The 25,040-nt window shown below is 46.4% G+C and overlaps 1 protein-coding gene across 1 annotated transcript in view; it reads right to left on the reverse strand.

Annotated features, from left to right (window-relative positions):
• Positions 1-24,831, reverse strand: part of meis2b (Meis homeobox 2b) — a 39,210-nt gene extending 14,379 nt beyond the window's left edge. The window contains exons 1-9 of the mRNA XM_061704148.1: positions 24,370-24,831; positions 23,751-23,983; positions 23,340-23,481; positions 23,140-23,190; positions 22,915-22,965; positions 21,847-21,993; positions 20,086-20,200; positions 4,286-4,425; positions 764-840 (exon numbers count right to left, since the gene is read on the reverse strand). Coding sequence (XP_061560132.1) covers positions 764-840; positions 4,286-4,425; positions 20,086-20,200; positions 21,847-21,993; positions 22,915-22,965; positions 23,140-23,190; positions 23,340-23,481; positions 23,751-23,983; positions 24,370-24,381 — 968 coding nt within the window. The 5' untranslated portion in view covers positions 24,382-24,831. The remainder of the gene's footprint in view (positions 1-763; positions 841-4,285; positions 4,426-20,085; positions 20,201-21,846; positions 21,994-22,914; positions 22,966-23,139; positions 23,191-23,339; positions 23,482-23,750; positions 23,984-24,369) is intronic.
• Between the last annotated feature and the right edge of the window lie 209 nt (positions 24,832-25,040).

The following is a 25,040-nucleotide window of genomic DNA, read 5'->3' on the forward strand; positions in this document are numbered from 1 at the left end:
TGGCAGTTTTCGAAGAAGTGAAAACCCACGCTGTGCCTCCGGGGACTTCTCTAATAATAAGCTTCACTTCCATAGATGAAATTTGGTGTATTAGAAGCTTGTCGCATAACTTTGAAAAATAATCCATCGATTCACATTTTGCCACAGGCTAAAATGTGACTAACTGCTTTGCCAATGCTTTTTCATGAACACATCCCCAAGGCAGCATAACGAGTCTAAATGCATTGACGTCTGCATTAGAGCTTCCCAAGCTTGTTGATCTGAATGTGTGTTGCTATTAAATGAAATCTGGAGAGCTGCCTTTACAATGTATGGTACATTTATGAGGGATTACACTATAGATGCCATAGACATGGAAGGAAAGCATTTCGATTTTGTTGAAATTGTGCGGATGTGTTGGGCAGCGGGGCAGCACCACCCTTCCTCAAAGCATCCCACCATACCACTCGTCAGTACGGGGGGAAATAAATCGTCCTAAGAAAATTGCTATTGTGGCAGGCTGAAACTTAATATATCGAGAGAGAGAGCAAGAGCAATGGCTAACACAAAAATATGGTACAAATTGTACAAATAAAATCTGCAATATAGGGGGACAGCGAAGCAACCACCGTCATAGAGCAGAAGATGTACTCCCTGACGATAAGTTGCAGGGACTCATTGCTCCAGGGCTGTTTCCAGACATGCGTATCCTGGGACTACAGAGTCTCCGGTCTAAAATGATCTATGAATTGAAATGCACAAAACCGCTTTTCGAGGCACCTACCAGTTGTTAACCTGTAGAATGGTGAGGCCTGTGTCTTGTGCAAGTTGTTTCTTCTGTTCCTCTGAGGGATACGGGTGCTGTGGGGGGATAAGAAACAGTGATTCATTTTAATATTCCCAATTAGCAAAAGTGAAACTCATACAGGCTGTCACATGCCCTAATTCCTAGATATGATTGTGCAAGTGGATTCTTAAAAAAACAACAACAACAGTGCCTGACCATTGCTTGGCCCCGTTAAGACTTCGGGCTAAAAGCACGTGGCTTTGTGTGACATTATTTGACATTATTCGACATTGCTTGACAAACGATCGGATGGGATGTAAAGAGGCACAATAGTGTCTTTTGTCCGGGGCCCTGGTAAGGCCAGGCCCTCCGTCACCCTTCAACCCCTCCCCACCTCACTCCATCCCCCTATCCTCTAGCCGAGTCGTGTGCCTGACTTTCTGTGTGTGAGAGACAGCGATGGAGATGGAGGGAGGAGGACGGCAGATGGCAGACAGAGGTGACCCATGTAGTGGGAACAGGGTCGTGGGCCAGTCACCATTCTGCTGCTGTCAGACCATCAGCTGCCTCCTGTGGTCATCAGTGAAGGATGAGCTTCCGAGCACTTCATTTTCAACTTCTTTTCGGGTTTGGTTAAAAAATACTGGATGTGCACACTCGTCGATAAGTCGACTTTTGTATTCTGCATCGACGTTTAACGCTTGAAAACGACTCATCGCTAATCACGTGTTTTTGGCAGCTCGTCTTTCAGTTGGCCAAATTACAGAAGACTTTCACATCTGCGGCCGTCGCCGGACTGGAATATAAAGCTCTGTGGAGCAGCAAAATGTCGTAGTAGACAAGAATAGCGGTTACCCTCGCTATCTTGGGCCGCTTCAATCGGCGCTAGTCTAAAAAAAAATTTAAAAAAAAAAAAAAAATATATATATATATATATATACATATCAGGCATGTTGGACGACCGGTTAGCACATCCACCTCACAGTTCTGGGGATCGGGCTTCAAATCCCGGCCTCGCCTGTGTGGAGTTTGCATGTTCTCCCCGTGCCCGCGTGGGTTTTCTCCGGGTACTCCGGTATCCTCCCACATCCCAAAAGCATGCAGGGTAGGTTAATTGAGGATTCTAAATTGCCCATAGGTGTGAACGTGAGCGAGAATGCTTGTTTGTTTATATGTGCTCTGCGATTGGCTGGCAACCAGTTCAGGGTGTACCCCGCCTCTCGCCTGAAGTTCATGTACAGGGCAATATCTCATATGGTCCAATAGTGCAAACCTGTTGTCAACTCAATGGGACCTAATCGAGATACAGTACCTAGACTGCACAAACATCACCTGAATAGACAAACACATCTTGGGAAAGAATCATTTTACCTTTCTGAGAGTGAGGCTATCAGTGGATTTCCAGGGCGTGATGATCCAAATCCAAAGTTTGGCATTGGTCTTTGAATGTAAGGTTGCATGGAAACCAACAGTTTGACCAGGCTAATGAGACGATAATGAACAATATAATGAATCGAAACCTTTACAACTGCTTTCTCTATAGCTTCCCCCGAAGGGGATCTTTCAAGTCTCTTCAGAATGGGCGACAAAAGCATGAGGCTACGACGGAGGAGCCCCGTACCCTGTGACCAACCGTAGGCCTCACACAGCAACCTCTGACAAAACATAATCCAGCTCCATTCACAACCTCAACAGCTGATGAATGCTTGATCGCTTGGGTGTTGCAATGGGCCTTTCAGAAGCCAAAGTCTCCTTGCACACTTTTCATTGGCACATCCTGCCACGGCGAACACTTTTGCTTAACAAATTAGACCTGAAAGAGGATGGAGAACAGAAAGGGGATAATTCAATTATCTTCCTTTTTTTTTTTATCTGGAAAATATAAAGGTGGGCTTTGGCAAGCTCGTGATTACTATTAGTACAGGATCCGTGTGGGCCTATGATAAACGAAAGAACTTAGAGCAGTGATTTGCAACCTTTATGGAGCCAAGGCACCTGTTTTACAATTGAGAAACCTCACGGCACACCAACAAACCAACATTTCACAGAAAGTGGATACATTCATTACTGTATGTACTTCCTGCCATCGAACAGAAGAGCATGTATTTGTTGTGTCTGTCACGATGCCTCGCTGGCAAAAACAGAATTGCATAACATTTTATAATTGCTCACGGCACACGGGTGTGACCCAGCACACTGGTTGAGAATCACTGACGTAGAGCTTACGACTCGACTCGTTTGAGAGCGTGAAGTATCGAAAAAGACTATCGATATCTGTATAAACCATGTAATAGTTGTTACAAAATGAACATTGACATGCCGGTCTTTTCTCCACTCTACAGTGGATCAAAGATGAACAACAAATTTGAAAAACAAACAAACAAAAACAAAAAAAAAGCCTGTCCACACCAACTACCTTGGAATAGGAAGAATTCGCATTTTTAAAAAATGTTGCGGACAAAGGCAGAGATTGATCCGTTTTGAACTGTATCACGTACTGTGTAGTAAAAAGTATGTATGTATGAACAAATCCAGCGTCGGGCTTGCCGTAACTCCGCAAGGAGGATGGCTAGACCTGGTTTTGGTCATTTTGTGGACCCATATAAAAGTGGGATGTATGCACCGGTGTCGGCGTCATCGAAGCCGACTTCAACCCTGTTCTTCTTTGGTTCCCTTAAAACGCAGCGCAATAGTCTTGCTTGGAGATGTCTCTACGTGCAGGAGAAGACACAGAGATCCGCGCGTGACTGGATCGTCGAACGTTAGCGGGTACCCTAATTAAATACAGAATGAGCCAGTAGAAACCACTCAAATATTTGCGGACCTCACGTATCTGTATCCCCTTCAACCATCGTTCGTTTACACCTCCCCCCATAGCGGCGTGCCGCCCAGTAAGTGGGATGATTGCAATAATAACATTGATGATAATACTAATAATGTGTTCAACGAATTGATTTCTACGATAATTAAGAGGGCTGGATGCCCGCTGTTGAAATAAGTCTGTCATCCACCACCGATGTCCGAGGAGCTTGCTTGCTTGTCTATCTGCCCCGATCAAATTCATGAAAATCGTGTTAGAGCACCGATGCCAAAACTTAGATGTGGTCCTAATAGGCGTAAATTCAGACAGACTTTCGGACAGCAAAATCTCACTTCGCCAATTGCATCTCCAAGGGCACGCCCTCGGTGTGCCAACACGCTGACAAACGGGCAAATAGGCTCACGGGTCTCGCGTGAAAATCAAAATGCGGCGGTTTTTACGCTGACGCGCACTTGCGCATTCTATGAAACCAGAGCCTTTGCGGTAGAAATGCTTAGCGGATAAGATTTTCCGATACAACGGTGAAGCGAACAGAACTGTGTTGTTTCGGTAGAAATGTGGCTTTAGTTTCAGGATGCCTTTGGGAAACACCGTGAATGCTCATTCAGGTCAGGAGGCGAGAAGCATGAGAATTTTCCGATGGAGAGCTCGAACCCTCTAGTGGCTAATCGTGATATAGACAGAAGAACAATTCTTACTGTAAGGTGCTGGAATAGCCACGCTCTCATTATGTTTGTAGCCACTTTCGGGAAGATGCCTCTTTTCTTCTGCCTCTTCTTGTCCTGGTCATCTTCATCTCCTGTTCCCGGTGATGCTAGGCTATTGTCGAGGCCATCTCCTACGATTAAAAAAAAACAAAAAAAACAAGAGGAGTCATGTTGCGAACTCGACATTTCATTTGCAACCTTATACCTCGACTTCATCCTCGTCTGCCCCCCCCAAAAAAAAAAACCCCACACAGAAGGAGGTTGTATTTTTGTGCGGAATGGGAACACAAGATTCTTCCTCTCACCTCTGTTTGACTCCCCCGGACATCGGATAATGAAGAGGAGTTTGTAGTGTGGGAGCTCAATAAGACCAAGAGCTATTAATACAATCTGAGTCACTCTCTTGACATGAAGTAATGACTGCAGGAGTTGTGCGCCCAACGTGAAATAATGAACGCTCATTCAGGCATTGCGCTACGTGTAATGTTATTGTAACCGCTATTTGAAATGAGACTAATGATTCCCTTAGAAGAAAAAGGGGAGTAACAGAAAGGAAGTGTGATTTGTGTGCAAAGTGCGAAGCCAATAACATCAAACGCTGTCTTGTTAGAAGTTGCGCACGAGGTGCATGTTTGGGTGCTGAGGCAAAATGAGGGTGGGTGAGTTGGCGGGGCCGGGGACAGTCAATTCATCGCCCTTGTATTCCCATGTGTTCAGTGAACAACAAAGCCCATCCCCCCCCCAACCCTCACCCCTGCGTCATAATCGTCTGTGTCTCTGGATCCCGCCATTAGCGGCATCCTCGTTTGATTTCGGAAGAAAGGTGGCACGGATCAAGGCAGGAGGCTTCCCTCTAAGCAAAGATTTCCGCCCCTGCTTGCCAACTCTCTCCATTTTGCAGCGCAAGGGCCACTCTGCTCCCTCTCTGGCATTAATTGTGTATCAGCCGAGATGATTTACTTTTAACAGTGGTGGTTATTTTTTCTTGCCCTCGGGGCAGAGTAGCCTTGAAAGCCTGCCTGGAGGGCATGTGAATAATGCATCTGAGAGACTCCTCCCCTGAGGCGGGACAGAAACCCTACTTTTCTTAAGATTTGCCTGAGCATGTCTTTTTGTTTTTAGCGATGCATCAATCAAGCGCATCTATATAAGCCATATTCATGAATAAATATTTCAGCTAATGAATATTGACATGAAAAAGGACGTGGACCATGGATGGGGGGCGGGGGGCATCGGGGATTGTGGGAGTTTTGACGGATGGCACGCATCTCTGAGTCACGGACAGTTAGCGAGATGACGTGGCCTCGGTCCTTTATTCAATACAATACAATACAATACAATATAGGCTTTTAAATAAAATCCATATCGAATGGATATTGGCTTTTTCTAAAAAAAAAAAAAATAAATAAAAATGTAATCAATAATTAAAACAATTTCAAAAAGTTATTGTCCCGTGCACTGCTTCAGTTTTGAAATGAAATATACACTGTGTTATTCTACAAATGACCAATTAATCAGCCAGACGATTTTATCGGCCCTTTTCAAATCGGTAAAAATCAGCCACATTTCTTTCCCGTTCTTTTTCACACATTACGACATAATAAAAATAACAAGACAATGACAATACAACAAACAAAGATACAGGAAAAACAGAACAAAACGAAAACAGACCAAAAGATCGCCGTCGAACTCTCTCATTCTATGACATCGTCATTGAAATACTCTACAACTCTTTCAAAGTTGTTTTTACATCTGACAAAGGTGTCTCTGGTTTTTATTTTCCATGTCATCACTTCACGGCAAAGACAAGAATGGAGTAGAAATAATGTGCTTCACTGTAAAAGGGCATCACGCCTCATGTTTACTCATTACTTTGCTTATTTATTGCATGCACTTATGGCTTAAATCTTAAGAAAAATGCATCCGTCAATGCTTTTTTTTTGCATGTTTTTGTACTTCAAAACTCCTCTGTTGCAAAATTCAACAAATACTAAAGGGCAATGTGTTGCAACACAGTCAAATGCTCTGCCTGTAATTCCTATGTTTGGTGTCAGAAGTGCGAAGGGATCAAAACAGAAGTCATTTTAGTCATATGTTTTCGAATTCATCGGAATTTCTTTCTGCCAAATATCGGAATCGGCATGGGTCTCAAAAATTCTATCTTGTTTGGCCCCTCCTCTGTATCGGCTTATCCATTGCGGCTCTTTGACTCCTTGTCAGTTGTCGTGTAAACCAAAACCAAAAAAACGTAAAGAAGGAAAGAAAGAGAGAGCCTTGGCTCAGACTAATTACCTCTATGTATGGCATGTCACCCCCCCCCCCTCCCCCTCCCCACTTCACCCTGGTCTACCTCCTCTTCTCTTCCTGCCTCATCCCTCTTTCTCGCGCTGCGGAGAGGAGAAAGCCGCAGGGCAGATCTTCTGCAACACTAATCGCTTCTGACTGCTCCCTGGCAACTCAGCCAATCTAAGCAGTGTGTGACGGTTCAGTCTCAAAGTCGTACACCCGTGCAATTCTGCCGAGCCCCTGCTCTCATCCCCCCCCCCCCCCCGCCTCCCATTACTCTATCTTACGCACCCACCCAATCAGGCGGCGCTCCACACTGCCTGCCAGTGTGGAGCGCGTGACACTGGAGGGTGGAGGTGAATGGGGTGGGCATGACTGCAGGCATGGCTGGAGTATTGCCCTGGGGCGATGAAGAAAAACATACACAAAAAAGCAGCACCCTAAGATATGAGGAAGAGTCTTGCCCTTTTTGCACCCTTTACCGCTCTTTTCAGCAGTGATATATCGACACTGTCTGCATAGCCTTTTATTCGACACAGCAAACATTCCAAAATATCGTGAGACTTTCGATCCTCCGGCTGACATTCGTGATGCTTTTTCCTGGAGACTAAACGGTTCATTTGGCAAAATGGAGGCAATTGTAACTGGGATGTGAGGAAGACAAAAGAGAAGAACATTTCATTTTGCATTATTATTTAATCATATCATATTACCAGTTCAAGGGTGTACGCCGCCACTCGCCCAGCATCAGCTGGGACAGGCTCCAGCATGATTTCTTCCTCTTTCAAACACTGCTACGGTGTGACGAGCGGTCAGTGGATAGGGTGTGAAAAAGACAAAGTGGGGAGCACTTAGCAGAACCGATTGCCGTACCCCATTTGCATCAGCGATGCAAAGCCAGCACGCCTATCTAATGAGCTCAGCAGGTCCCTGATCCATCATCAGTGACGCCAACCGGCTCTTTCCCTTATTAGGCGTGATGCACAGCTCCAAATGGAGCATTCTGGACTGTTTCCAAGTCTCAGGGAAAACCTCTGTGCTGGGATCTGACATTTCAAGCCAAGTCAAGCATTTTTTGCCAACTGGAATAAAAACGGGAGCAAAAGGTAAGCAGTGAAAACCTCGCATGATTAACGATATTAAAAAAAAAAAAAGAGAGAAGTCGTAGTTGAATTTGTGACGTGACCAAGCGCATAACTCAATTCAAATGTCCCCGTTGTAATGAATCGAAATGCCACGAATCCGTTCCAACCCCTTGAAAGCCAATAGCAATGTATTGTCCATCCATCCATTCTCAACACCGCTTATCCCGGTTAGGGTCACGGGGCGCCGGGGCCTATCCCAGCTGACTTCGGGCGAAACCGAACCCTACACCCCCCGAACTGGTCGCCAGTCAGCCGCCAGGGCGCATAACAGACACGGACAACCGTCACTGAGTGGGAACGGAACCCGCGCTTGCCCGCACCAAAGTCAGCCGAGTGGACCACGACGCCATCAGTGACTGCAATGTATTGTACAATATCAATATAAAAACATAATAAACGACAATGTCATTAGTGGTGTAATTAGGTGTTATTAAGCCAACAGTCTCACACGCACACACACACACGCACGTGTGTGAGAGTATCGAACCTAACAATAGAAATGTGACCACTAAACACGTATTTCTTTCCATCTCCCTCACCCTCAATCCCACCTCCTTCACTCAGACTCCCCCCCCACCCACCCTCCCCCTCCTTTTTAGAACACGCACGCAGCCAGGACATCAGCGCCGGGTAACAGTGACGCTGTGACGTCAATGACATGTCAGCACCCCTCCCATGACCCATTCCATCTTCCTTACTTCTGGCTTTGAGTCTGACAGAAAAATTCAACACATCCTGTTCCTCGCAATACATTTTTCAATAGAATTATACACAATCTTTTCGACCTGTCTCTGTTCTGCCTTTTGTTTGATCTCCCTCTTTGTGATGGACATTTGAAGCTGCTCCTTGTCCTCCCCCAGACTCCTTCCGAACATTCCTCAGATAGCTCAGCCCCCTTAGCTGCGGTCAACCCTGGGGGTTGAGGTATCAAAGGGAGTCCCCTTTGCATATCGCACAGTTTACAAGGAAACAACCGAAGGCTGGGAGGCCGCAGAGAAGCAGGCGGCCAGAAGCCCGACCACCAGCCACTCGTGGATGGGATCGTTCTCCTGTGGTTAAGCCAGGGCATTAAGCCAATTGCCACGACCGCCGCGGTCCCAAACGACATCACGCGTGGTCGGTCGGTGCTGGCAGAACATGGGGGGAGTTACTCCTCTCGGTGCTGTAAAGATAAGACAAGCATTTGCTGCAATAGTTACTCATAGGAAAAAAAAGATTTGGGAATTATTTTTATCGTTTGCCCTATTTTAGAGGAGGTCGTTGGAACCGGAGTTCGCTCTGAAAAAGGAATTCCTATGGAGAAACACAAACTTGAAAGTTTGCTTCATAGCTCGAACGATCACAAAACTGAATTCACATTGTACATTGTACATGTGAATGAATATAAACCATAAAATTTAAAAAACAACTATAAAATCTACCCAATAAATGCAGGGTAAGAGTTTGCAGTCACTTTAACTGGGTGACTCGAAATAATATCCAATATATTGTCAAAAGTATTCTCTTACCTGCCTTCACTCAGATAGGAATTAATCCCTTGAGTTTAAGATGACATTGAACCACCCTCTGCACTTATAACATCTTAAACTCTTCTGGAAAGGCTTCCACAAGGTTAAGGAGTGTGTTTATGGGAATCGATGACCTTTTTTTCCCCCCAGAAGCGTATCCGTGAGGCGACACACTGGCGTTGGACGAGAATGCGGTGCACCGCACATGCAGCCGAGTATACACACACACACACACGAGTCGAGTGTATGCGCGTTCGTCGTCAGGCGACACATCAGGCCATCAATGCGAGATGGCTCAGGTGGTAGAGTGGTCGACCTCTAACCTGAAGATTGTGGGTTTGACCCTCGCGCCAAATTTATTTGTAGTACTCATAAAATAATGTCATCAGAAATCCGAGGTCAACTTTAATCGATCGACTTAAGTATTTCATACCTAAGGGTGATCTTGACCCAAAATATATTATTTTAAATAAATATACCCAATCAAAGCGGCTGGAAATTCTTACCCTACATTTATTTGGTAGATTCTACAGGTTTTGTTTTTTTTATAGTATCGAATGAATATACAGTCGAGTGGACTCGAGTCACATGACTTGGACTCGAGCCATGAATTTGATGACTTTAGACTCCACATAATGTTAAAAGACTTGCAACTCGACTCGGACTTGAACATAATGTTGATCATTACAACGGACATTTCTCAGGTGACAATGTCCCACAATATTTATACTACAACTGAATTTGAGGTTATTTTCTATTAACAGTAAATCCCCCGATGGGCACATTCAAGTAGAGGAAATGCCTAGGAGGTCACTCTTTCCCACACTACCGAAAGTAATGGTTTCATTTTTTTAAAAACACAACAACAACAAAAACAGTGTAACATAAATCACAAATTAAATAGGACGGTTAAATCAGGAACAGATTCCACGAAGTGCTAGTAAAATACACAGAACAGACAAAGGCAATTAACGTAACAATAAGGACGTTAACGTCCTTCTTCCTCTTCTTTCCCTTCCGGCTTGTCGCCACAGCGCGTCAACCTTTTCCATGTCGGCCTATCTCCTGCATCCTCCTCGCTAACGCCAACTGCCCTCATGTCTTCCCTCACGACATCCATCGACCTTCTCTTTGGTCTTCCTCTCGCTCTCTTGCCTGGCAGCTCCATCCTCATCACCCTTCTACCAATATACTCACTATTTCTCCTCTGGACGGGTCCAAACCATCCAAGTCTGCTCTCTCCAACTTTGTCTCCAAAACATCCAACCTCGGCCGTCCCTCTGATGAGCTCATTTCTAATTTTATCCAACCCGGTCACTCCGAGAGAGAACCGCAACATCTTCATGTCCGCCACCTCCGGCTCTGCTCGCTGTCGTCTCTTCAGTGCCACTGTCTCTCATCCGTCCATCATGGCTGGCCTCACCACTGTTTTATAAACTTTTGCCCTTCATCCTCGCAGAGACTCTTCTGTCTCATAACACACCTGACACCTTCCTCCACCCTTTCCAACCTGCTTGGACCCGTTCCTTCACTTCCTGACCACACTCACCATTGCGCTGGACGGTTGACCCCAAGTATTTCAAGTCCTCCACCCTTGCCATCTCTTCTCCCTGTAGCCTCACTCTTCCCCCTCCATCCCGCTCATTCGTGCACACATATTTTGTTTTACTTCGGCTAATCTTCATCAGGACGTTAACATGAATTATTACACACAAAAAACACATTGCATTGTGGAAATCGTGCAGCTTGACATCATAGGCTTGCATTCGTTAGCATTAGCAGCTAGATTTGTGAGCGATCGCACAAATAGTGGGATGGCCGTGCGCTGTCTGGGCTTCCAATTCATTACAGTCTGATTTAGTCCGGTGCAGTGTTGTCAAAAATCAGTCGTATGCTCCGTTTTTGGTTCACTTCATTTACGGATCAGCACACAGCTAGCATCTATCCGACATGAAGCACAACATCAATGAGATGCAACATCTCATTTGTGACAGGTGTTTTTAATGTCACTTCAGCAATAAAATGAGAAAAAGTCCTAGCATAGCATTTTTCATAGAATACTATCGATCGGTTTTGAAGCGGTAAAAACTAAGCACCCCAACCCCCCAGACGATTGACTTTGAAGGTGCAGAATTTGTTATCAGCCCCTTAGATTTCTTATAAAGGTTTAATGGATTTTTGTCCAATTAATTTTGACAAATAAATATCAATTTTTAAATACAGTGGGTGCGGAAGGTATTCAGCCCCCTTGAAATTGTTGACTCTTTGTTATATTGCAGCCATTTGCTGAAATCATTTCCGTTCATTTTCCTCATTAATGTGCACACAGCACCCCATATTGATAGAAAAAAAAACAGAATTGTTGAGGTTTTTGCAGATTTATTACAAAAAGAAAAACTGAAATATCACACAGCCATAAATAAGTATTCAGACCCTTTGCTGTGACACTCATACATTTAACTCGGGTGCTGTCCATTTCTTCTAATCATCCTTGAGATGGTTCTACACCTTCATTGGAGTCCAGCTGTGTTTGATGACACTGATTAGAGTTGACTAGGAAAGCCACACCCCTGTCTACATAAGACCTTACAGCTCACAGTGCATGTCAGAGCAAATGAGAATCATGAGGGCAAAGGAACTGCCTGAAGAGTTCAGAGACAGAATTGTGGCAAGGCACAGATCTGGCCAAGGTTACAAAAACGTTTCTGCTGCACTTAAGGGCCCTAAGAGCACAGTGGCCTCCATAATCCTTAAATGGAAGATGTTTGGGACGACCAGAACCCTTCCTAGAGCTGGCCGTCTGGCCAAAATGAGCAATGGGGGGGAGAACAGCCTTGGTGAGAGAGGTAAAGAAGAACCCAAAGATCACTGTGGCTGAGCTCCAGAGATGCAGTCGGGAGATGGGAGAAAGTTCTAGAAAGTCAACCGTCACTGCAGCCCTCCCCCAGTCGGGGCTTTATGGCAGAGTGGCACGATGGAAGCCTTTCCTCAGTGCAAGACACATGGAAGCCCGCATGGAGTTTGCTCATAAAAAACACCTGAAGGTCTCCAAGATGGTGAGAAATAAGATTCTCTGGTCTGATGAGACCAAGACGAAACTTTTCGGCCTTAATTCCAAGCGGTACATGAGGAGAAAACCAGGCACTGCTCATCACCTGTCCAATATAAATACAGTCCCAACAGTGAAGCGTGGTGGTGGCAGCATCACGCTGTGGGGGTGTTTTGCAGCTGCAGGCAGGGACAGGACGACTGGTTGCAATCGAAGGAAAAGTTTAATTCGGCCAAGCACAGGGATATCCTGGACGAAAGCCTTCTCTCCAGAGTGCTCACGATCTCAGACTGGGCCGCTGGTTCACTTTCCAACAAGACAGTGACCCTAAGTACACAGCTAAAATAACAAAGGAGTGGCTATAGAACAACTCCGTGACTGTTCTTGAATGGCCCAGCCAGAGCCCTGACTTAAACCCAATTGAGCATCTCTGGAGAGACCTGAAAATGTCTGTCCACCAACGTTCGCCATCCAACCTGACAGAACTGGAGAGGATCTGCAAGGAGGAATGGCAGAGGATCCCCAAATCCAGGCGTGAAAAACTTGTTGCATCATTCCCAAAAAGACTCATGGGTGTATTAGCTCAAAAGGGTGCTTCTACTAAATACTGAGCAAAGGGTCTGAATACTTATGGCTCTGTGATATTTCAGTTTTTCTTTTTTAATAAAGCTGAAAAAATGTCAACAATTCAAATTTTTTCTGTCAATACGGGGTGCTGTGTGTACATTACCGAGGATAAAAATTTAACAAATGATTTTAGCAAATGGCTGCAATATAACAAAGAGTGAAAAAATTAAGGGGGTCTGAATACTTTCCATACCCACTGTATATGAAAAAATATATATATTGGCTCTAGTATGGCTCAAAGGACCCCTTATGATGAGAAAAACACTTGGACTTCATTTTCCACGGATCACCACCCTTCTGGAGCCAGGCCTGGAGGTGGGGTTCGATGGTGAGTGCCTGGTTGCTGGGCCTGCACCCATGGGGCCTGACCAGGCATAGCTCGAAAAGGCAAGGTGGGTCCCCATTCTTATTTGCTCACCACCACATGTGGGAGGGGCCAAAGGGGGTCGGGTGCAACATGAGCTGGGCGGTGGACGAAGGTGGTCCGATCCTCGGCTACAGAAGCTAGCTCTAGGGACATGGAACGTCACCTCTCTGCCAGGGAAAGAGCCTGAGCCCGTGTGGGAGGTCGAGAAATTTCGACTGGATATAGTCGGGCTCGCCTCGACCCACAGCTTGGGCTGCGGTCCCATTCTTCTTGAGAACTGTTGGACTATCTTCCACTCTGGAGTGCCCCATGGTGAGAGGCGCCAAGCAAGTGTGGACATATATATTGTCCCATGTCTCGGTGCCTCGTGCATAGAGGGGGTGCTGGAGATGCACCCCTGCTGGGTACTCCCTCATTCTTCTGGAGGATTTCTATTGGCACCAGGACAATCTAGACCGCAGTTCAAGGAGATCCTGCCCCGAGTAGAGGAGTTCAAGTATCTCGCGGTATTGTTCACGAATGAGGGAAGAATGGAGTGGGAGATTAACAAGCGGATCGATGAGGCGTCTGCAGTGATGTGGACTCTGTATCGGTCTGTCGTGGTAAATAAGGAACTAAGCCAAAAGGCGAAACTCTCAATTTACCAATTGATCTACATTCCTACCCTCATCTATGGTCACAAGCTGTGGGTCATGACCCAAAGAACAACATTGCGGATCTTATTTTGTTCCTTTCGGCTTGTCCCGATAGGGGTTCCGACAGTGTGTCATCCTTTTTCATGTCGGCCTACCTCCTGCATCCTCCTCTCGAACACCAACTGCCCTCATGTCTTCCCTCACGACATCCCTCAACCTTCTCTTTGGTCTTCCTCTAGCACTACTGCCTGGCAGCTCCATCCTCATCACCCTTCTACCAATATACTCACTATCTCTCCTCTGGACGTGTCCAAACCATCGAAGTCTGCTCTCTCTAACTTTGTCTCCAAAACATCGAACCTCGGCTGTCCCTCTGATGAGCTCATTTCTAATTTTATCCAACCAGGTCACTCCGAGAGCAAACCTCAACATCTTCATGTCCGCCACCTCCAGCTCTGCTTCCTGTCGTCTCTTCAGTGCCACTGTCTCTAATACGTCCATCATGGCTGGCCTCACCACTGTTTTATAAACTTTGCCCTTCATCCTAGCAGAGACTCTTCTGTCAACAACAACAACAAAAAACGACACTTTCCTCCACCCGTTCCAACCTGCTTGGACCCATTTCCTCACTTCCTGACCACACTCACCATTACTCTGGACAGTTGACCCCAATGATTTGAAGTCCTCCACCCTTGCTATCTCTTGTCCCTGGAGTCTCACTCTCTCCCCACCCCCACCCCTCTCATTCATGCACATATATTCTGTCTAATCTTCATTCCTCTGCTTTCCAGTGGATGCCTCCATCTTTCTAACTGTTCCTTCACCTGCTCCCTGCTTTCACTGCAGATCACAATGTCATCTGCAAACATCACGGTCCACGGGGATTCCAGTCTAACCTCATCTGTCAGCCTATCCATCACCACTGCAAACAGGAAGGGGCCCAGGGCTGATCCCTGATGCAGTCCCACCTCCACCTTAAATTCGCCTGTCACACCTACAGCACACCTCACCACTTCTGCTGCCCTCGTACATGTCCTGTATTATTCTAGCATACTTCTCTGCCACTCCAGACTTCCGCACGCAGTACCCCAGTTCCTCTCTGGGTACTCTGTCATAGGCTTTCTCTAGATCCACAAAGACACAATGTAGCTCCTTCTGACCTTCTCTGTACTTTTCCATCAACATCCTCAATACTAATCATGCATCAGTGGTACTCTTTCTATGCATGACACCATACTGTTGCTCGCAAATACTCACTTCTGTCATGAGTCGAGCCTCCATTACTCTTTCCCATAACTTCATTGTGTGGCTCATCCACTTTATTCCTCTATATTTCCCACAGCTCTGCACATCACCCTTGTGCTTAAAATTGGGCACCAGCACACTTTTCCTCCATTCCTCAGGCATTTTCTTACACGCTAGAATTCTATTGAACAAGCTGGTCAAAAACTCCACAGCCACCTCTCCTAGATGCTTCCATACCTCCACAGGAATGTCATCAGGACCGACTGCCTTTCCATTTTTCATCCTCTTTAATGCCATTATAACTTCCCCCTTCCAACACACTTGCCTCTTCTACTACATTTTACTACATTTTCCTCATTCATCAACTCCTCAAAGTATTCTTCCCATCTATCCAGCACACTGCTGGCACCAGTCAACACATTTCCATCTCTCTGCTTAATTACCTTAACCTGCTGCACATCCCATCTCTATCCCTCTGTCTGGCCAGCCTGTATAGATCCTTTTCTCCTTCTTTAGTGGCCAACCTGCCATACATGTCATCATATGCCTCTTGTTTGGCCTATGCCACCTCTACCTTTGCCCTGTGTCGCATCTCAGTGTATTTCTTTCACCTCTCCTCAGTCCTCTCAGTGTCCAACTTCTTCTTAGCTAACCTTTTTCCTTGTATGATTTCCTGTACTGTGAGGTTCCACCACCAAGTACTCTCCTGCCTGCCTCTCTGATCACCTTGGCCGGAGCGGTCCAGTCTTCTGGAAGCTCCTCCCGTCCACCGAGAGTCTGTCTCAGCTCTTCCCGAAAAGCTGCACAACACTCGTCCCGTCTCAGCTTCCACCACACGGTTCTCTGCTCTGCCTTTGTCTTCCTCATCTTCCTCCCCACCACCAGAGTCCTCTTACACACCACCATCCTATGCTGTGTCGCCACACTCTCCCCTACCGCTACCTTACAGTCGGTAACCTCCTTCAGATGACATCGTCTGCACAAGATGTAATCCACCTGCGTGCTTCGACCTCCGCTCTTGGTGGTCACCCTATGTTCGTGCCTCTTCTGGAAAAATGTGTTCGCTACAGCCATTTGCATCCTTGTTGCAAAGTCGACCACCATCTGTCCCTCCAAGTTCCTTTCCTGGATGCCGTACTTACATATCACTTCTTCATCACCCCTGTTTCCTTCACCAACATGTCCATTAAAATCTGCACCCATCAAGACTCTCTCTCTCTGTGTCTGGGATGCTCAGAACGACTTCGTCTAGCTCCTTCCAGAATTTCACTTTCACCCTGGAGGTCACACCCTCACCTCTCTGGTGAGGTGTTCCGGGCACATCCCACTGGGAGGAGGCCCCAGGGACGATCCAGGACACGCTGGAGAGACTATGTCTGTCAGCTGGCCTGGGAACACTTTGGGATTCCCCCGGAAGAGCTGGACGAAGTGGCCCGGGGAGAAGGAAGTATGGGCTTCCCTGCTTAAGCCGCTGCCCCCATGGCCCGACCTCGGATAAGTGGAAGAAAATGGATGGATGGATAATAAAAATATGATATATATTAAATATAGAAATATACATGAAGAAATATTACATATATTAACATATTATGTCTTTGTTGTCAGAATGACTCGAAAGGACTCGAAACTCAAGGTGTACAACTTGCGACTTTGACTTGGGACTTGCCCGTCTTGACTTGGGAATTGACTCGGGACTTGAGCCTTACTTGTGACTTAGTCCCTCCTCTGACTCCCTCCTATTCGGCAATTGTGACTTCACCCATTCAGGAAATCTCCCCACAGCTGCAGAAAACCCTTCAACTTGTGTTTTTCTTTGACATGGCAAAACAAATTTCAAAATAATTGTTCTTATTTTTTACCACTATCACCCAAGGTCAGCTGGGATAGGCTGCAGCCCACCCATACTGAAAATGGATGGAAGGATGGACGGATAAAATATACATATGAGATTGAGTCACCCATATTGCTTGACATGATAAATTCAAAAAGGCAGTAACAGACAATCACAGCAATAAACTCACAAAACGTTACGTTTCTTCAGGTCAAAATGTGACACATTTAGCAAGGTCAATGCATCTGGTTCAGTTTAGGTAAATATTGGGCAAATAAAGAAAATGTGAGTCACTGACACAGGTATATCGAATGACTTGAGATGTCCCGACTATCGTGGTTAGGTTTGTGGCCGCTGTGATGTTCAGTGTCGCTTCCACATGTCACTACGCTACGCTAACGTGACATATCGTATTTTGGACGCAACACACATCCATCCTTCAATTTCAGTTTGGCATCACATTACGTGTCCACATTTCTTTTGCGGGGTTGTAATGCCGCTACATCGGTTTGCTAAGTTACCTGTATGGCTTGAGAGCACGTTTCCAAAGAAAACTTCACTCAGCTTCGTGAAATGGTTTTGCGCTTGTCCACCAGGTTAGGGCAGGGCGACATTGGCAAATGTATGCATGTTGTCTGACAAGAGTGACCATCCATTTGAGCGTGCCGGCCGTTAAAGTTTCGGATCAGAATTCTGTGGTCTACGAATGCCTTTTAAACGGCACTTTCTGTCTCTCGTGCTGCGTTTGATTCTTCTGTATCGTGGCCGGAAAATAAAGCCGAGGCCCAGGGAGCCTCGGCGTGTAGCATATGGCCAGCCCTGCTGCAGCAGTCGCAGCTCTGATCATTCTGTTCTCCTCTCTTCCCTTTGTTTCATATACATAAAATGCTCTGTCCTTACATCCCCACGGGGGGTATTCTGCACCCCCATCCTCAATGTATTCTTTTCCAGGTCAAAAGGCCATGGACCTTGAGGTTTCCCCCACTGTCGTCTCAAAAAAGCCTAAAGGAAAGAAGCTATTCACACTCGGGCTGGCTTGACTTTAAGATAAGCGACGGGGGAAAAAAACAACTGAAAACTATCCAGTAAGAACATGCTCCTCTAAACTCGATGAAGCTAACAATGTGATTTTTAAAAGTGTTTGGTGTCATATCAAAGCAAAGATCGTGATCTGTTTCTGATTGTCTACTTAATCCTCTCAGTTTCTCTTGTCTTGCAAAGCATCCTCCCATTGTCCTTGTCAATGCTCTGCCAATTGATGCCTGATGGGCAGAGGGTGGAAAGTTGCTTTAAAGTCCATTCTATTTTTTTTTTTTTTTACTGCGGTCAAAGGGGAGAAAAAAACAAAACAAAAAAAACAAGCCATAAAACTCTTATAGCCTCCAATTAGCACATCGGAAATCACACAAACTGCTGGGATATTCGGGCAACACGAGGCCCACGGACTGAAAGAAAATGCACAGTTAGGAGATCTCTTTATCGCCGCTAAATGAGTCATAGCCAGGACACCATTGTCAGAGGTCTTCATTAATTAAGCCACTTTTGGTTCGAATACTGTCCCAGGGCTCTGATTTGTGACGAGCTGCCCAGGCCAACCAGGAGGGACGAAAAAGAACATTCGGCTTCGATTTGAAGAGCAATGTTGAATGTTAAAAGACAAGCGGAACAGTACAGTACGTCATTGACAAACCCATAAAACAAGAAGTTCATTCTGAAGTTCCTCAAAGAGCATCTCCTCTCAAAAGACCAACAAACAAAAACACTTTGACCAGTCTCTTTGGATGGTACAATTTATAGTAAAAAAAACACACAAAAAAAACAATGTTTCAAACTATTTGCCACTGCCGACAATAACTCGTTCTGTCACTTTCTCACCCGACTTTCTCTGAGTCATCAGAGCATTTTTGAAATCATACATATTACAAATGTATTCCAAGGAAACACCTTTGCGAGTGTCGTCCTCCCAAATCTGATTTTAAATATATGGGTCATTTTCATATACAGTCATTTGATCAATAATGGTACAGACATGGCCCACTGAATTAATTTCCTTTTGAAAATCCATTAGTATTACCGATATGAGTATTTGAATTATTGCCAGTCGTTATCCATCAAAAGGTCATCGTTGTTTCCAAGAAAAGAAAAGAAAAACATTTGTTCAGTAATTATTATTATTATTATTTTTTTTTCAAACTTTGGATTTCAAAATGTCTTTACTGTTAGGTGTTTGAAATTACGTTTCCTGATTTGCAACATGTTTTCTAAAGATGCGAATTCCATTTTTGGATGTATAGCATTTTTCTCCGATTTGCTTAATATCCCCTTTCCATGAAAACTAACACCGATGCTTCTCTTTTAAAAAAAAAATAAAAAAAAAACGCCTGTTTTTGTCACTCGCGCTGTTCTTTAACGTTCATGCCACTGGAGAGAGCCTCATTATGTTGTCGCAATACACCAGAGAGATCTGTGACAAGGCAGCCATTTTGCATGTCCACAATAACAAAACAAAAAAAATGAGGTTCTTCCCGAGATAGGAATGGATATGTATGAATTTGTGGACGTGTCGGAACTGTTGCATGTCTTTGCCGTTATTACGGTTGCAGGAAGACAAGAGTGTCATGGATTGAATAAGTCGTGTAAATTGTCCAACTCGCGCAATTTTTACGAAGCTGTTTCCGTCTTTACCATGACGCACTTTTGTCTTTACCGCTCTAAAAACAAGTGCGTTTCAACGGGCCGCCCCCTGTTGCTTCGTCAATCGGGACTGCCTTTACCCTGAATAACGGAAATTTCAAATCATCGATAACGTTTTGGAAATAGGTCTTTAAGCGTGGCTCTTTCAGCACAGGATACGTTGACCTATTTGAAAGCAAGACGGCATGAAAAAAAAACTGCTAAATTAGATCTCTACCGTTCTTGATCCAAAAAAATGATATGAAAATGACCCATGTGCAATTGAAGATCATGGTTAGATGAGGTGAGTACATGAACTCTCGTGAAAGAATTCTATTGAGTGGCCTTACAGCAGGACCCGAGCTTCGGAGGGGTCACCGAAAATGCAAAGCTTTGATATGGAGGAGACCTGTGGGCTCTCTTACCGAGTTCACTGGTGTTGTCGCCGCTCTGAGAGACGTGTCCCCCACTAGATGGTCCTGGGGTTCCGACCGAGGGTGTGGAGTGGGCGTCGTCCAAGTCTCTCCAGGATGCTGGGTTCTGAGAGGTCAGGGTAAGGTCCACACACCGGGGGACAGGAGATAAGAAAATAAAAGTAAAGAAGAGAGGAGGGAGGTGGGAAAATAGATGAGGAAGGTCCAGTAGGTCCAGTAAGAGGTCCATTATGCAGTTTTACAAAGACAGCTGCAAAGTGCGATTAGCATTGCAAGTTAAACAGCACATGAGGGGGGGGGGGGGATTACCATTCTGCCTGCGGTGGACTTTAAATGAAACGCCGCAGAAAAAGTATCGTTCTAGAGGATAAGCGGCTAAGTCTGCAGCATGTGAACCTCGCGACGTCCTGATGGTTTCTATCAGCGGTTTAAGGGAGGAGCCCTGTATTTATCGGGAGCCTCGGTCAGTGCCACTCAGACCGCTATAAGCCCGAGCCGAACAGCAGATCTCCCACTTCGGCCTCTTTGCGTCAGCTGTTTGCCTGATGGTGATCAGATGAAGGGCTCGGCAGATGACAAGAAGAAGCATGAGGACAAAAGCGCAGTGCGAAGGAGGCCTCTCGACGATGGCCCCTCTTTTGTTGCCCGGCCAGAAAATAATTACGACTCCTCTGTAAACGCGGCTACTCAAACAATCGCCATGTGTTTCCACATTTATCCAGCAAATGAAGGCCTTATTTCCTCGCGTACAATCGATTCAAAAGCGATCAAAAAGAGCACGGGGGACAACGTCTAGAGGAGCTCCGGCCTCATTCTGTAGCACGGACAGAATGGCACAACAGTAGATTCCATTTACACTGAAAACGTGCCAAATCACGGGCAATTAAGTCCGACGGTACTCCGAGGCGGAAGCGGGGCAACAAACGTCCGGCCGCGAAGGACGAACGCATAAAACCGTGCTCTTGAGGGAAAGTACTAACCGCCACAATGGGAACGTTTTTGGAAACGAGTCTCGGTGGCGCTGGGCAAAAAAATGGGCTAGAAATACTTAAGCCAGTCAGTAAGCTATTCAGTAGCACCTTGCCTTTCATTTAGGCTCCATGACACGACAACTAACTGCGCAATTCAGAGGACAGCGGTACTGTCTGACGACCTGAAAAAAAACAAAAAAACATCCGCTAACACCTAACCCCCCCCCCCCCCCCCCCAACAATCGCAGGGACCTACGATTAAATGCCGCAAAAAAACCAGGACCGCTAATGATAACAGCGTGTTGCTATTGAGCGGTCAAAGTTCAGAAATGTGACGACAGCGACATAATTACAAACGTCGTCATTCGCTTGGGGGGGAAAAAAAGCGGGAGTCGAGTGCGCTGGGGTTTGAGGACGATGCGCCAAATGTCGGGGCGGAGGTGTATCTCCATCGCGACCCGAAATCGAGCACAACGCTGGCGGCCGCAAAGTGTGCCACGAAGGATTCCGATCAACGTACCGCCGATCTCACGTTAAAATGATTGCAGAAAACGATACGGAGCTGGAGTTATTCCAAGAAACGTACGGCATGTTAAGTTGAGCAACCAAGCGTTTTGTAACCGCTTTAAAAAAGGGTTATTGTTTCGATCCCACGCGCGGGCCTTCCGAATGATTGCGTCCACTGATCGTGTCGTGACGCGGCAATGAACCGACGACGGGGGGGGGTCAACGGCGGGAAGCTGCTCTCTATAAGACGACTTTTACGATGCAGGGAACTCACATGATCTGCAAGCTTGGCGGAAGATCCCGACAGATCGTCAAAGTCCGACTTGCAGACATCCCGCTCCTCGATGACCAAGTCGATGGGCATTTTGCCTTTCAAGCAGCTGATGTACCGATGGCAGAAGTTATCGCAAAGCTCGTGGACCTGCGATAAGACCCCATATGGTTTTTTGGGGAAAAGTTGATTTCTTCCACATTTTTCACAGGACACGCACACACAAAAAAGATTGAACATGGAACTGAAAAGGGCTTTCCTCCGCTTTCCTCCCGCATCCCAAAAACACGCACGCTCGGTCGATTGAAGACTCTAAATTGACCGCAGGTGTGAATGGTCGTTCGTTTCTACGTGCCCTTGCCATTCATTGGCTGGCGACCGGTTCGGGGTGCGCCCCCGCCTCCCGCCCGAAGACAGGCCGGGATGGGCTCCGGCGAGAAGCGGTGAAGAAGATGGAAGGGTGGATGGAACCCGAAAGGATTTAGTCACCCCTGAGCTGAAAAGTAACAATTTGGAAGTTATCCGGAGGAATACTGACCATTCATCCATAAAAGCACTTGTCAGGGCGAGGGTCATGACATTTTTATGATTATTATTAGAAATTGTTGGGTTAAAAACAAAGCAATCGGCGGTCATTCGAACACAAATTGCTGGCTCAAAGGTGGACTGACCAACCGCTTGGGTCCATTCGACCTGACAAACTGGGCTCGGCGTCGTTTCAATGAACAACGCGACCGTTCGGGTCGAAATAACTTTTGGAAAATAATTTCGTGCAAATTGGCTTAAGCCCACATTGTACGCGTCGTTTCATCACGTCCATACATTATGAAGCACACAGGACAAGGTTTAATATTGACAAACATAAACCAATAATCATACATTTGAAAAAAAAGTGACTACGGGAGGCTTCAAAATGAAAAATGCGTAAACGCTCGTGGATGCATACGGCCAATTTATTCACGAATTGCTCCATATGTGAGTGTCAATATTTAGTTTGCACAGAATATTGGTATTGGTTCGCCTCCTTATTTCATTCATGTGTCATTTCGAGACGCCCAAAATAATACTGACCTTCTCTAATTCCAGGAGATGAAAGCGCAGCACTTGGATGGCTTGAATCATCTAAATAGACACGCAAAAATAATAATAAATCAAATGAAAGGAAACGGCCGGCTCTTTGTGAAACTTCATAAATGCGCGCTTGTGGCTAAAAACAAAAAAAAACAACAACAAAAAAAAAAAACAACAACGATTCGAATAAGGGTGCGATCGAGACGAAAAGGCGACTTTTCTCACCAAGTTGTCCAGTTCGGGGTTCGAAGAAAAGAGCGGCTTCTCTGCGCGGATCTGAAGGTGCACAACGAGGGAAAGAAGGTCATGCAGCAAGAATATTTGGAAGTCGTTTTCATTTTTTTTGGGGGGGGGGGGTTGTATTCCTTTTTTTTGAATGGTGTATTTTATTTATCGGAATTGTCGTCGGCGTCCACTTCGCTGACCTGTTTCGCAAACACTGCAATGTCTTCGTTGAAGGAGTCCGAGGAGCACACGTCTCCGCCGGCCGCTCCGGGCTCTCGGGGCGTGCACGTCGCCAGCTCGCACTTCTCGAACACGAGGGCCAGCAGCGGGAATAGAGGGTGGCTGCAAGACAACCGCGCGCAAGCCCCGTTAAGACCGGCGTCCGCGGCGGCCCTGCGCCCCCCGAAAGCAAGTCGCGGACCCCTTTAACGAGGGAGTTCATGACCCGCGCGACGCGCTTATTGAAAGAGATGATTGGTTTCGATCCTCGGGAATTTGTCTCGGCACCAATGCTCATTGAACGCTCAACAATCTCGTTTGGACTTCGAAATTGCCCAAGTGGTTTTCCACGGCGTCTCGCGCTGCGATAATCTAGGATGTTTTTCCAATACCCATAAATCTGGTCCTTGTCCCTTTTCAGCGCGTCGTTGACGGCGCCGCCCATGCCGGCTGGCATGATGCCATGCGGTGCGTGGGCCCCGTAGTGCTGCGTGGGATGCGGGGGCGGCCCGTGGCTCAGGTGGTGGACCTGGGGTAGGGGCCGCGGGGCGTGAGGGTCTCCGTACAGGGACGCCGGGACTCCAACTCCGTCCATCCCGCCTCCGTAATGAACCAATTCCTCGTACTTGCATGGATAATGATAGAAGGTTAGATGAATAGGAATTCTTATTTTCTTCACGAATTGAATTGAAGAGAAGCAAAAAAAACAAACAAAAAAGTAGTGGTGTTTTGTTTTTTTTTTGCCCATATGACGACATGATTCAATCGATGTTCAACTATTCAACATAAACAATTTCAAACAACCGTCTACATTTTGGGGGGGAGAAGAAAACACCCCAAAAAAAAAAAAGTCGTGTTCGTTGACTTCATTGGAACGCGTCGCGTTAGTTAAAATGTGTGAAACCGACATGATTGTTTTCGAGGGCAAATCTTCCTTTTTCGGTGTACATATTTACCGCGCGTCCAATAATGCCTCAAAGTACATTAAGCGTGAAAGGTCGCGCGACTTACCCTTTGCGCCATCCCCGCGCGCGCGCAATTTCCGAGCGTGTCAGGAGAGGCGACGGCGAACGGCAGCGATGACCCGAAAAGTATATTCCCAACTATAATGATATACTCCTGTGTGACAATCAAGAGAAAGTGATCAGAGGGGAGGAGGAAACATCATCCGCGGTCGCTATTCAATGGTCAACTCGATCCCTGCGCTCGTCCGGCGAGTGGGGGCGCGCGCGCGATGGGTTCGATGTTGGGTCGGAGCATCAGTTGGAAGCGTGGACTCTCCGACTCTCGTGTCGGGGAGAAGGTTCTGGGTGCCCCCCGTGCGTGCCCGCACGCTCTCCGGTCGCAGATGGGCCGAGGAGGAACCCGGTGGGGGCTGGAGACGGCCGGCCCACATTTACTGCGAGAAGCGATTAGGCTTTCCGGTTCTCGCCTCCACAATAAGGCAACGGCGCGACGCCCAACGGATTGCTTTGATTTGAAAATCCCACATCGGTTCCGGTCAGCGAGCGTGTTCACCGGGCGACAACGCTGCAGCCGGGCTCCAGACGGGGAAAAAACTGCCGGAGGGGTTTTCAACTTTGCTGAGGCCTCCGAAGCCAGATCGACTTGCGTGCGCACTCTGCAATCACTCATTATTTAAACCGAATTAACATGCCATTTAAATACAGCATTCCAGTCAT

Source organism: Phycodurus eques, chromosome 18 (assembly GCF_024500275.1).
Source record: "Phycodurus eques isolate BA_2022a chromosome 18, UOR_Pequ_1.1, whole genome shotgun sequence".
Taxonomy (NCBI): Eukaryota; Metazoa; Chordata; class Actinopteri; order Syngnathiformes; family Syngnathidae; genus Phycodurus; species Phycodurus eques.